The sequence below is a fragment of the Sarcophilus harrisii genome, chromosome 4 (assembly GCF_902635505.1).
Source record: "Sarcophilus harrisii chromosome 4, mSarHar1.11, whole genome shotgun sequence".
In the NCBI taxonomy this organism is placed as follows: domain Eukaryota; kingdom Metazoa; phylum Chordata; class Mammalia; order Dasyuromorphia; family Dasyuridae; genus Sarcophilus; species Sarcophilus harrisii.
Window position 1 is genome coordinate 286,128,959 of NC_045429.1, and position 14,396 is coordinate 286,143,354.

The 14,396-nt window shown below is 35.4% G+C and overlaps 1 protein-coding gene across 2 annotated transcripts; it reads right to left on the reverse strand.

Annotated features, from left to right (window-relative positions):
* Positions 1-12,607: 12,607 nt before the first annotated feature.
* RPP21 (ribonuclease P/MRP subunit p21) lies at positions 12,608-13,941 on the reverse strand. Of its 2 annotated transcripts, XM_023502854.2 has the most exons (5): positions 13,723-13,941; positions 13,528-13,628; positions 13,351-13,433; positions 12,958-13,083; positions 12,608-12,800 (listed from the first exon to the last, which is right to left on the reverse strand). In XM_023502854.2, the coding sequence occupies exons 1-5, from the start codon at positions 13,777-13,779 to the stop codon at positions 12,682-12,684; spliced, it is 486 nt and encodes a 161-aa protein (XP_023358622.1). In that variant the 5' UTR covers positions 13,780-13,941; the 3' UTR covers positions 12,608-12,681. The 2 variants fall into 2 exon arrangements, 1 of the variants encoding a protein (XP_023358622.1); XR_004233729.1 differs by lacking the exons at positions 13,528-13,628; positions 13,723-13,941 and having other exon boundaries at positions 12,608-12,801; positions 13,351-13,521.
* Positions 13,942-14,396: the final 455 nt, after the last annotated feature.

Genomic DNA, 14,396 nt, shown 5'->3' on the forward strand with positions numbered 1-14,396 from the left:
CTTTAATTTTCAAAATACATGCAAAGATAGTTTTCAGCATTCACCCCTGCAAAGTTTTTCTCCCTTACTTCCTCCCACCCACCTCACCTAGACAACAATCCAATATATTTTAAATATGTACAATTCTTATCTATCTATCTATCTATATATATATATCCACATTTATCATGTTGCACAAGAAAAATCAGATCAAAAAGGAAAAGAAGAAAGAAAAAAAAGCAAGCAGACAACAATAAAAAAGGTGCAAATATTACATTGTGATATATACTCAGTCCCCATAGTACTCTCTCTGGATGCAGATGGCTTGCTCCATCACAAGTCCATTGGAATTGGTCTGCATCGCCTCCAGATTGTTGAAAAGAGCCACATTTACCACAATTTATCATCACATAATCTTGTTGTTGCTCTTACAATGAAAATTTTGCTGTGTATAATGTACAATTCCCTTTTTTCTGCTCATCGTTTCTTACAGAATAATAATTTTCATTATATTCATATACAACTTATTCAGCCATTCCCCATTGATGGAAAATGAGTTGATGACTCATTTTCCAATTCTTACCACCACAAAAAGAGTTGCTACAAAATTTTTGCACATCTGGTCCTTTCCCCTCTTTTATGATATTTTTGACCTGGTAGTGACACTGCTGGATCAGAGGGGTTTGCACAGTTTAATGGTCCTTTGGGCATACTTCCAAATTGCTCTCCAGAATGGTACATCCTGCAATTTTGATGAATTTGATAATTGTTTCTAGGATTGTAATTAAACCATCTTATCATCTGTAAAAGGTAATAATTTTATTTCTTCATTGACTATTTTTATTCCTTAAATTTATTTTTCTTTTCTTATTGCAGTTATTTAGCATTTTAGCATAATATTGCATAATAGTGATAATTGACCCTTGCTTCATTTCTAATCTTATTGGAAAGGTTTCAAACTTTCTCTTGATTTTAGATAGATATTATTTATCATTTTAAGGAAAGCTCTGTTTATTCCTCTATGTATGTGTGTGTATGCTGAAAACAAGAATGAGTGTAGAATTTTGTTAAAAACCTTTCCTGCATCTTTTGAAATAATCATGATTTTTGTTGTTTTAATTATTGATGTAGAAAATTATGCTTTACAGTTTTTTTATATTGAAATAACCTTTTATGACAATACTATCTAAACTAATGTATTTATTTAGTGCTATACCAATCAAACTTCCAAGAAACTATTTTACTGACCTAGAAAAAATAACAACAAAATTCATCTGGAAGAACAAAAGGTCAAGAATTTCAAGGGAACTAATGAAAAAAAATCAAATGAAGATGAGCTAGATGTACCAGATCTAAAACTATATTATAAAGCAGCGGTCATGAAAAGCATTTGGTACTGGCTAAGAAATAGACTGGTTGATCAGTGGAATAGGTTAGGTTCACAGGTCAAAATAGTCAATAACTGTAGCAATCTAGTGTTGGACAAACCCAAAGACCCCAGCTTTTGGGAAAATAATTCATTATTAGACAAAAACTGTTGGGAAAAATTGGAAATTAGTATGGTAGAAACTAGGCATTGACCCACACTTAACACCATATACCAAGATAAGGTCAAAATGGGTTCATGATCTAGACATAAAAAATGATATTATAAATAAATTAGAAAGACAGAGGATAGTTTACCTCTCAGACTTGTGGAGGAGGAAGGAATTTGTGACCAAAAAAGAACTAGAGATCATTATTGATCACAAAATAGATAATTTTGATTATATTAAGTTAAAAAGTTTTTGTACAAACAAATGTAGCAAAGATTAGAAGGGAAACAATAAACTGAGAAAACATTTGTACATTCAAAGGTTCTGATAAAGGTCTCATTTCTAAAATATATAGAGAATTGATTCAAATTTATAAGAAATAAAGCCATTCTCCAATTGATAAATGGTCAAAGGATATGAACAGACAATTTTCAGATGAAGAAATTGAAGCTATTTCTAATTAAAAGATGTTCTAAATCATTATTGATCAGAGAAATGCAAATTAAGACAACTCTAAGATACCACTACACACTTCTCAGATTGGCTAAGATGACAGGAAAAGATAATGACAAATGTTGGAGGAGATGTGAGAAAACTGGGACACTGATACATTGTTGGTAGAACTGTGAACGGATCCAACCATTCTGGAAAGCAATTTGGAACTATTCTCAAAAAATTATCAAACTGTGCATTCCCTTTGATCCAGCAGTGTTTCTACTAGGCTTGTATCCTAAAGAGTTCTTAAAGGAGGGAAAGGGATCCACATCCACAAAAATGTTTGTGGCAGCCCTTTTTGTAGTGGCAAGAAACTGGAAACTGAATGGATGCTCATCAGCTGGAGAATGGTTGAATAAATAGTGGTATATGAATGTTAAGGAATATTATTGTTCTGTAAGAAATGACCAACAGGATGATTTCAGAGAGGTTTGGAGAGACTTACATGAAGTAATGCTAAGTGAAATGAGCAGAACCAGGAGATCATTATACAAGGTAACAACAAGATTATATGACAATCAATTCTGACAGACGTGGCTCTCTTTAACAGTGAAATGATTTAAACCAATTCCAATTGTTCAGTAATGAAGAATCATCAACACTCAGAGAGAGGACGATAGGAAATGCATGTGGACCATAACATAACATTTTCACTCTTTCTGTTATTGTTTGCTTGCATATTTGTTTTCCTTCTCAGGCTTTTTCTTTCTTTCTACATCCAATTTTTCTTGTGCAGCAAGAAAACTGTATAAATATATATACATATATTGGATTTAATATATATTTTAACATATTTAACATGTATTGGATTACCTGCCATCTAGGGAAGGGGGTAAGGGAAAGGAAGGGAAAATTTGGAACAGGTTTTTCAAGGGTCAGTATTGAAAAATTACCCATGCATATGTTTTGTAAATAAAAAGCTATATATAAAAAAGAAATCTTTCATTCCTATATGTGATTTTTGTCATATATTGTTATCTTCTTACTAGTATTTTTATTTTAAATTTGTGCATCGTTATTCATTTGGTAAATTGGCCTGTAGTTTTCCTTCTCTGTTTTGGCTCTTGGTACTTTAGATATTAATGTCATGTTTGTGTCATAGAGGGAATTTGATAAGACACCTATTTTTTTAAAACAATTTATATAGTATTGGAATTAATTGTTTAAATTTGTAAGTCCATCTGAACCTATTTTTAAATCTTTACCTTAGGGAGCTCATATATAGCTTATTCAAAGATCAGATTATTTCAGTATTGTACATCCTGTTCCATTAATATGAACAATTTATATTTTTTATAAATTTCATCCATTTCATGTAGGTTGTGAATTGTATTGGCATATATCTGAGAAAAATAATTCCTAAAATTGTTTTTATTCTTTCTTCGTCGGTTGTGAATTCACTTTTCATTTTTGATGCTGGTAACTTGGTTTTTGTTTTTTCTTTTTTAAAAATTAAACCATTAAATTTTATTGTCCCCACCCCCCTCCCCCCAAAAATTTAATTCCCAGTTTGTAGCTTTATTAGATCAGAGTTTTTATTTTTACTTTCAATTTTATTCATCTCCCTTGAATTTCTATCAGTTTTTAAATTGTAGATTTTAAATGTGTTGTTTATCTATTTTTTTCTTTTAGTTATATGCACAATTCATGGATTTGCTCTTTCTCACTTTTAGTGATATAAGCATTTGTAGAGTTTAAATTTTCCCCTAAGTACTGCTTTGGTTGCATCCCACACATTTCATTATGTTGTCTTGTTGCCATTATCTTTAATGAAACTTTTGATTGTTTCTATCATTTGATCTTTGATTCACTCATTCTTTGAGATAGTTATTTAATTTAAAACTTTAAAAAGTTTATTCCTCAAAAGTCCTTTATTGAATAAATTTTTATTGTATCATGATTAGAAAAACATGTCCTTAATACTTCTTTTATGCATTTATTTGTAAGCTTTTTAATGCTCTATTAGAGGGTAAGTTTTTGTGAAAGTGTCATGCACAGCTGAAATAGGTATATTCTTTTCTGTTTCCATTCAGTATTCACCAGATGTCTCTCATTTCTAACTTTCCTAAAATTCTGTTCATTTCCTTTACTTCTTTCCTACATCTCAAAGGGATAAATTGAGGTTTTCTACTATTATAATTTTATTATAATGTAACTTATTTAAATCTTCCTTCAAGAATTTGTTATGCCATTTGATGCATATATGTTCAGTATTGCTATCAATTCATTTTCTATAGTAGCTTTTAGAAAAATATAATTTCAGGGATTATCTCTTTTAATTGAGTCTATTTTTGCTTTTGCTTTTTCTGAAATCAAAATTGCTGCCTCTGCTTTTTTTTTTTTTTTTTTTTTTTTTTTTTGGTACTTCAGCAGAAGCATAATAAATTCTTCTTCAAATCCATCTTTTAAGTCCATGTATATTTTTCTGTTTCACGTGTATTTCTTGTAAACAACAAACATGTTGTTGGATTCTGGTTTCCAATTTATTCTACTTTGAATAATAATACTTTCTAGATCGAGTTTTTCTTGTGCAGCAAGATAACTGTATAAATATGTATACATATATTGGATTTAACACATATTTTAACATAGTTAACATGTATTGGACTACCTGCCATCTAGGGAAGGGATTGGGGAAAAGGAGAGGAAAATTTGGAACAATAAATTCTATTTTTCTATTTTATAAATGATTTCATCCCATTCACATCCACAGTTATAAATTTATAACTTTATTTTCCTCTCAATTGTTCTTTTATATTTAACCTTTTGTTTTTTATCCTGTTCCTTCCTCAAGAATACTTTTGTTTTGCTTCTCACAATTATGTCCCTCAATCTGCCCTTCCACTTCTCTCCCTCTCTTTTTTTATAACTCCTTTCCCTTTTATTTCTGTATTGAGATGTGTGTATGTATCTTCTTTTTTCTTGGATCATTTCAGATGAAGGTGAAGTTCAAGGGTTCATTTCTTCCTCCAGTCTTCCCTCCCTTGTACAAATTCTTTCTTGCATACTCAATTTATGTGAGAATATTTTCTTTATCCTTCCTCTCTTCCACTAGCCCAGTATATTCCTCATTCTCATCAAAAAAATGAAAAAATCAAATTGATTCTATTTTCTAATTGATTTCATTTTTTATCACTACTGACATTTTGTATAACTACTTAAGCCACATTTCATTTGTTGCTGAGTTGTTTGGAAGTTCAGTTTTCCTGCTAATCATTGTTCTATACTTGTGCCAAGGAAATCTGTTGTCTTTGAAAGATGCAGATGAATGCTACGGTGTCTGGTCTGTTTTCTCTACAGCACTGGCCATCCTTCAAGAAAATCTAGTCTCTTATCCCTGTGATATTAACTAGTTATGCAAATGGACACCATCCATGAACTTTCCATAATTACAAGGTGGAAGGACTTGCTGCTAGTGCTGCATCCCAAATTTCCAGCCAATCATATTGTCTCCCACACCAGTGATGCTTCTGATTTTGTAATCAACCATATTATTTTCCTCATTTATGATGCTGCCTTCTAATTTTGGGATGCTCTGACTTTCATCTATAAAAATGATCCATCCGATTTCATTCAGTGTCTTAGCTAGCTGAGGAGGTTGAGACTCTGTTTACTGGCAAATTCATGCTTTGTGATTAAACTGATCATTCTTGGAGCTTTGTGTTTCAGTTTACCTAAATCCCCTTTCTATTATTTTAGAGATCATCCTAATATAATAGAATCCTACCCATAACCTTAGACTAAGAATACCTAGTGATACTAGTGATGATTAAGTTTGATATATATCATCCTCCCATATGAGTATATAAACAATTTAACCTTATTTAGTTCCTTTGATTTCTAACTCATATTTGCTTTTTTTACTCTGCTCTTCAGCCTTGTGTTTGAATGTCACATTGTCCATTCAGCTCTGATCATTTCATCAGGAATTCTTGAAAGTCTTCTTTTTCATTAAATATTACTTTTTTTTCCTTTCGTAGGATTATATTCACTTTTTCTGGGTAGTTATTCTTGGTAGTAACCTAGCTCTGTTGCATCTGTAATATCATAACCCACACCCTGGATTTTGGCTACAATATTTTTGAGAATTTTTATTTTGGAATTTCAAACGGGTGATCTGTGGATTCATTCAATTTCTAATTTTCCTTCTGGTTCTAAGATATCTGAACAATTTTCTTTTATAATTTCTTGAAATATGATATCTAGGTTCTTTTTGTTGTTGTTGTTCTTGACTTTCAGGTAGCCTAAGATTCTTAAATTCTTGATGTATTTTTCCAGATCAATTGTTTTTCCTAAGAGATACTTCACAGTTTCTTGTATTTTTTTTCATTCCTTTGACTTTATTTTATTATTTCTTTATGTCTTAGGGAGTTATTGACTTCCACTTGGCCAATTATAATTTTTAAGGAATTATTTTCTTCAGTATTGTTTTGCACCTCTTTAACCAAATTGTTAATTCTCTTTTTATAATTGCATAGCTCTCATTTATTTTTCCACTACTTTTATTTGATTTTTAGAATTTTTGGTTCTAAAAAAAACAATTTTTACTCCACTACTTTTATTTAAGTTTTAGAAATTTTTTTTTGTTCTTAATAAAAAAAAAAAAAACCTCTTAGGAATTCAACTTGTTTCCAATCTGCCTTTTTCTTTGAGGCTTTGCCCTGTAAATCTTTTCTGGTCTGTCTTCTATGTTTGTATTTTGTATTTCTCTGTCACCATAAGAACCTTTTCTGATTGAATTCTTATTTTATTTATTCATTCTTCCAGACTACTTGTTGATTTTGGACTTTATATTAGTGTTCAATTTTGCTCACTTCTCAGGTGAGGGAAGGGGATATCTGCCCTGAACTTCTATTTTTTTTTTAAGATCCTTGTGTTCCTTTCAAAGCTCAGTCTGGGGACCTGCACGTTTTCAGTTATTCTACATGGATATGATCTGTCCATCCCCTCTCGGTCAACTCTGCCAGTATTGTGTGTATGGTTGAATTTCTATAGAATGGTATTAGATTCAGTCACTGCTAGCATGCTGAAAGATTTTGCAGGTTCAGGCTGACTCTTCTGGTTTTGATATCCTAACATGATTTATTTGATGAGGCTAATTTGATTTGATTTATGTGTGGGGCTAAAAGTTTGAACTGAGACCGTTTCTATTCTTAGGCTCAGAGACACACAGATGTCTGGAACTCCTAACTTGCTCCTAACACAAGTAGGGTCCCTGTTCCCTTTCAACCTCACATGCTAGTATAGGGCTTCCCAGAAATCTCTTTTGGTTCAGGTAAATCAGAGTTCCTGGTTACTGAAAAACTCCTGTTGCTGTGATTGCTGCCATAGCCCTCTGTCACTTCTGCCTTGTAGCCATCTCCACTCTTCTGGCCAGCCCTTACCCACATACATCTGAGTGTATCTTGCTAAGCTGTCCGGGGGTAGAAAAATGACATAAATAACACTATGTTAAGTTTGGATGCATCTGTAAAGATGATTATTCTTTTAAAAGGAACCTTAGAAATCTTTTCTTCAAAAATCCATTGCCAATTATGTAATAGCCGGGGTTATCTTTAATGGAGAGTTATGTGTAAAACTTGGAGCCATGGCCAATAAAATTTGCCACTCTGGGATGATTTCACAACATACGTTAATTTGTGCATTGGTATAAAAGGTGTATATCTTGTCAGGTCTTATCCCAGATAATTATACTGCTCGCTTCTTGACCTTTAATAAAATTCTAGCCACAAGCACTGGGTAAGGAGTAAGGCTTTGGTCTAGTTGTGCAGGGAGGGTCACCCACTCTATCACACTGTCTCCTTGGTGAAGGACTGCTGTGGATGCCTCTTTTGTAGCAAAGACTGATATTTCCAAAGGTTTTTGAGTGACTCTTTTAATTACATTGGATAAATTCAGTTTAACCCCTCTCAAAGCCTCTTGAGGTTCTTTTGTAAGCTGGCATGGTGAGTTTAAAGCAGTGTATCCCCTTGAAATGTCATATAATGGTTGTAACTGATAGGTAGTTAAACTAAGACTGGACACATCCATTGGATATCTCCTATCAATTTCTGAAAGTCATTCAAGGTGTTCAACTTCTCTGTTATTAAGGAAGTTTTTGCACTGTAAGTACCTTAGGGTATACTTCATATCCTAAATATTGAAAAGGAGCGTGCCTTTGAATTTTTTCTGGGACTATATACAATTGGTAATTCCTTAATGTTTCTATGGTCTTTTGTAGTCATCCTTCTAACATTTGCTCCTCAGGAGCACACCCCAATATATCATTCATGTAATGTAATAACGTAACTTTTGGAAATGCTTTTCTTACAGGAGTGAGAGCAGCAGCAACATACATTTGACATATAGTAGGGCTGTTTTTCATTCCTTGTGGCAAAATTGTCCATTCAAATCTTTTATAAGGTTCAGCTAAGTTAATGCTGGGTACTGAAAAGATAATTCTTTTCATATTCTCCTTATCCAGAGGGGTAGAATAGAAACAATCTCTTACCCACAGATTGATGGGGATTTTTTTTTTTTTTATTACAAAAGGAATTACTTCTGTCTTATCTTCCAATTTCCATCTCAAAGGGGTAGCACTAACTTCAGCTACTATTGATTCTCCTATGCCAGACATATGGGTGTTTGCTGTAATCTTTAGCTGATGACTGGGCCAGCTGGCACCTCTAATGATTGTATAATCTGCACCCATGTCTACCAACCCTTTCAATGGTATGCCATTTACATAGACAGTGAGGATAAGCTGGTCAGCTACAACAGTTGCAGTCCAGAATATTTCTGGATTCTGTTATTGGGAGTCAAAATCTGGATAAATATCACCAAATTGCATTTCAGGAGTGTGTATCAGGAAGCCTGATGCTACTACTTCTTCTGGGTGATAGATCATACAATGTCAACCTATATCAGTGACTGAAACATTAGCTACACATTCCCCAGTTTCCCAAATCAGTGTATGGATAGACATTGTTTTGTAAGCATAAAAGTCATGATGTGAAAGAAAAAATAGCTCAAACAATTAAAAAGAAAAAAACCTTCTCCAGAAAAATAAAGGTTTTTTTTTGTTTTGTTTTGTTTTGTTTTGTTTTAGTATATTTCAATCAGCATTGGCCATTATCAGTTCTTTCTTTGGGTATGTATAACATTTTTCATCATAACTCTTTCAGAGCTGTCTTGGATCATTGTATTGCTGAAAATAGTTATGTCATTTAAATCTGGTCATTTTACAATATATTGCTGTTACACAGTACATTTCACTTTGCATCAGCTCCTATAAGTCATTCCAGGTTTTTCTGAAAAGCATCCCTGCTCATCATTTCTCATAACCCAATAATATTCCATCATAATCACATATCACAATTTATTTGGCCATTCCCCAATTGATAGGCATCTCCCCAATTTCCAATTTTTTGCTCCCCAGAAAAGAGCTGATAGAATTTTATATATATATATGTCCTTCTCCTTTTTTTTATCTCTCTTGGGATACAGACCTAGCAGTGGTACTGTTAGGCCAAAGGGTATGCATAGTTTTGTCACCCTGTGGGAGAGAACTTAGGCTAGTCCCTGTTTTTATTGCCATCTTGGCTCCAACTCCATTTGTTCTTCTGGTTCTGCTCACTTCATTCTGCTTCAATTGTTAGAAGTATTCCCAGGTTTCCCTATTACCATTCTTTTTGTCATTTCTCACATCACAATAATATTTCATTACTTTTGTTTCCATTTCTTTGCCATTTCAAAAAGTTATATTTTTATAAATATGAATTTTTTCCCCCTGTTTCTTTAAACTCCCTAGGGTATAATAGTGGTATTGATGAAACACTAGGTTCTGAGAAAGAGGTTCAGAATGTGAAAAACTCATAAAGGCTTCTCAAAGGCTTAAAGAGTCTTTTTTCAAAGGACAGGAGTAGATCTAGGTGATCTAGCTGGCATTGTTAGTCAACTTGAAGATTGGAGATAGGGGGAAATTAGGGTTTGATCTACAGAGTTAATGAGGAGTTAGAGAAGGTCCTAGTCAAGAAGGAACTATGCACATTTTGTCTATATCAGTAGCTGCATGATAGGAATATTGGAAAAGCAATATACTAATACAGGATATAATGAGGGAGCTTTCATCAAAAAGGTAATTTGTCTGGTAATAATATGTTTTAATGTGCCTGTTCAAGGGGAGGTAAAGTCCCTTATCTGTCCATGTCCTTAGTGATTTGGTGGGTTGGAAAACCTTGGTCATGCTGACAAGATAAGTCCCAGATATGTGGCCTCCCTTTGTGAGATAAGATTGACTATGGGAACAGGGTGGGCTTGATTAGAGTTCATATCATTATGGCTAGATTAAAAGATGTTTAATAAATTAAAGTTTCATCTTTTTCTTTTTTCCCAGAATGGTTGAACAAGTTCATAGCTCCACTAACTTTTCCATAGCACTTTCAAAATTTGTCATTTTCTTTTCTGTAATTTTTGTTAATCTGATAGTGAGTTTGAACTTTGAAATTGCTTTAATTTGCATTTTTCTATTTCTGATTTATTATTATTATTCTTGCTGAGGCAATTGGGGTTGTGACTTGCCCAACATCACACAGCTAGGAAGTGTTAAATGTCTGAGATCACATTTCAACTCAGGTCTTCCTGAATTCAGGGCTGGTGCTCCATCAGCTGTGTCACCTAGCTGCCCCTGATCTATTACATTTTTAAAAAATATGGCTATTGATAGTTTAGATTTCTTTCTCTGAACACTGTTTGCTCTCATATACTTTGATCATTATTCAACAGGGTAATAGATTTTATTCTTATAAATCTAAATCAGTTCCTTATATATTTTGGAAATGACAGCTAACAATTCACTACACTTTACTATTTGCCTGCTTCTCTTCTAATTTTAGATACATTGTGCAAAACTTTTAATTTTTTTTTCCCGCAGGGTAATTGGGGTTAAGTTCACTTGCCCAGAGTCACACAACTGATAAGTGTTAAGAGAGTACATTTAAACTCAGATCCTCCTGACTTCAAGGCATGTGCCTTGTCCACTGCATCATTTAGCTGCCCCTAAAACTTTTAATTTTATATAATACTGTCCCATTAGCTTACATGACCTTCTCTATCCCTTCTTTTATCATGGATTCTTCCCAATTTCTGGCAGAAAGGAGAAGCTACTTTATACTTTGATTAAAGGAGAACATTATTATACTAGTAGGGGGCAGTATGTCTAAAGGACTGAATGAGAAAAATGCCTGAAAACAGGGGAACCAGAGGCATTTGCTTGATGCATTCAATGTCCTCAACACATAGTTTAAATTTTTTTACAAATTATCTTTTTAGATAGCCTTCATTTTCAAATATATACTACCCCAATTACTTACCCAGAGAGCCATTCTTTGTAATAAAGAATAAAACAAATTTACCAAAACTAGGAGGGGTTGGGAATCAGAAAAAAAGGAATGAATCAATTCTTAAAGGAACCACACCAGCATCATTAACTGTCTGTGACCCTGGGCAAGTCACTTAATCCCAATTGCCTCAACAACAACAAAAAAATCCCTTGAAATTATTTTTTAATTACAAGCAGTTAAACTTGAGTTTCTGCTAAAGTAGTTTTGCTCCCTAGACCAGATGGTAAGAACAAAGCTGAAGAAATTTGTTAAGATGGAAATCTGAATTCCATGAAGTCACCTATGTGTTATACTAACGTATAGGGAAGCTCTTACGCAAATTAAAAGCAGTGACTCTCAAGGTAAAAAGCAAAAAAGGATTTATTATGATCTCTGGATAAGGGCAACTCCTAACAGAGGAGTGCAAAGCACAAAGTGCAAAATACAAGATTATATAGACCCTAATGCAGAAGTCTGGACACCTTTCTGACCTTTTCAAGACCGTACAGGCTTGTATCTTAATTTGGAAATCTACCCCTGAGATAAAGATTACCAGTGAATAACATACTCATACTCTTTACCTAGTAGGTATTTAAATAAGTCTGAGAATAGGGTGGGGGAACAGGAGGGAAATTAAATTTATCTAAGATAATGGAACACCTATAGCTTTTAGCTGTAGCTCAACCTGTTATGGCAGTCTTTAAGTCACAATAGGGCACAGGTTTGAGGCCCTCACATTCACTAACCTTTTAAGCAAGTCACTTCTGTAAAAGTGGGGATTGGTTGAAAGGATTTCCAAGGTCTCTACATCCCACAATTCAATTGTTAGCTTTTATGAAAAACTTTTATCATGTGCCAGGAACTGTGAATGCATTTTGCATGACTAAGTTTAATATATAAACTTTATCCAAGTTATTTCTCTGGCAGAATATCTTTCTAACCAATCAAGTTTTTTTCCCCACTATTCAAACCTGACTTAAATTGGCCAAGCTGACTTTTATGATGAATCCCTTATTTAATGATACCTTTACTCATGCTCTGTTTCCCATCTCAAAAATTTCAGTGTTACTTTGTTGTGCTTTATAGATGCTCTTGTTTGTATCCCACAACTTCTACATAGTATTTTAAAGTGGTTCCTTAATACTCCAATTCTAGGATTCTTTTCACTATTACAGATTTTGTGATTAAAGTTAGATATAATTATAACTTGAAAAAAAACTACATACTGGAGACAAAAATAAAAAGGGGCAAGACAGAATTTTATTTCAGTATTTTAATGAATCCTTTATCTGAATAATGGCTTTCCTAGGCGTTTACGTAAAATAGCCTCCCAGTCTTTGTATTCCGAGTTCCAGACGGTGCAATCTCTTCCCCGAAGTCTGGGCTGAGATTGGATGGTTTGTGTGTGCAGCAGATCTATTCAAATTTGGGTTCTGGAGACAGAAGCAAAAAAAGATTGAGACAAAATAGTATCCCTTCCCATCAATTCAAGACTCTATATTCCTCATATTCCATTTTATACAAGGTCTTTCCTCGATTAACACACCTCGTTATTCTGATTTTGCGATTAGGAATATTTTTTTCCTTACCCGCCTGGTTCCCCAGCTGGGCCTCAGGCCGGTCAACCCAGAGCTGGTGTCTGGGATCATTGAGAAATCTGCGGCTTCGATGGCATATCAGACAAGTCTGTACTGTCCAGCGCTGACCCTGGCGACCTTGGAGGGGGTGGAGGTAAGGACCGGGTGTAGAAGAGAGCTGACTGCCCATCTCTCCTTCCACCCGCCCCCGGACCTTTCCAGTTCATCTAATTGTAGAGGGGAAGACCCAACCCTGTTTTTCCTAGGTGAAGCTATAGTAGAAGAGTTTAGGGATAACGTAACTTTCTGGAAAATCCAGATGCAGCACTCGAGAAACAAAAATAAAACATGGGTGTGCCCTTCATCATTTCCACCTCAAGCCACAAGGATGGAGGTGACACTCACGCCTCTGCCGCTGGGTGCAAGTCAGACCCGGGATGAGAAGGGAGGAGCAGCCGCGACAGAGGGTCCTCTTCACCGAGGGGTCTCTTGGGGGGGCGAGATCAAACAGTAAGATCACCCTGAGGCTCCCTCTCCCGCTTGTTCGCCCTTCCTTTCATCCCCCACCCGCCTAGGTCTCACTGTCGCAGGACGAGCCTCTTCCCGATGGTTTTCTCCGTGTGGCAATAAAACCTCGCCAGCGCCTGGTTCTCAGGGTTGTGGGCTAGGACGCAGTGGGCAGCCTAACGGAGAAGAAAGGGGCGCAGATAGATCTCCGGCTCCACGCGAACCTCCCCGCCCCGCTTCTTCCTTCCTCTCCCTCCATCGTGTCCTCACCTGGTACAGGAAGCTGAGTCTCTGAAATGCCTCCTTGTCCTTCACCAGCCCCGCCATCGGCTCGGCTCCGCAGCCCTTACAGCACCCGGCCTATTGGAACACCTCCCCGCCCCTTTGCGACTGCACGCGCGGCTCCTACTGGGAGTTGTAGTCTCTCCGGACATTACAGAAGCATATGCTTTCAAAAGGCAAAACTCCCTTTCCTCCGCCCCGAAATTCGGCCTTCCGGGGGCAGATATTTCGACTCACTCAGTCCCGCCTCCAAAGGCTCGCCTAGCACACGTGACTCCTATTCCCCATTCCCGTGCTAGTCCTCCCAGTTTCATTTCTATGGTCCTTAAGAATTCGGAAGTCTGGGATCCCTTTTGCTTTCTTCCTGGGATTCACCAATTCCACCCAACTCCTGCCAAATCTCCATATACAGAGATTAACTAGAGATGGAAACCTCAAGTCATAATGTAAATATTTTACAACTAAAACTGAGACTCAAAAATGACTTGCGTAAAATCACAGCTCAGACCTCACTCAGACTTCGGTTCTTGACTCCAGCTCTTCATTTTCACCACAGTAGCTGCCTCTTGGGGTAATATAAACTTTTTATAGATGGTTACAGGGCAGAAGCATCTCACAGCTTTCCCCACGTTCAAAGATCATGAAATCTTAAGTTACCAAAC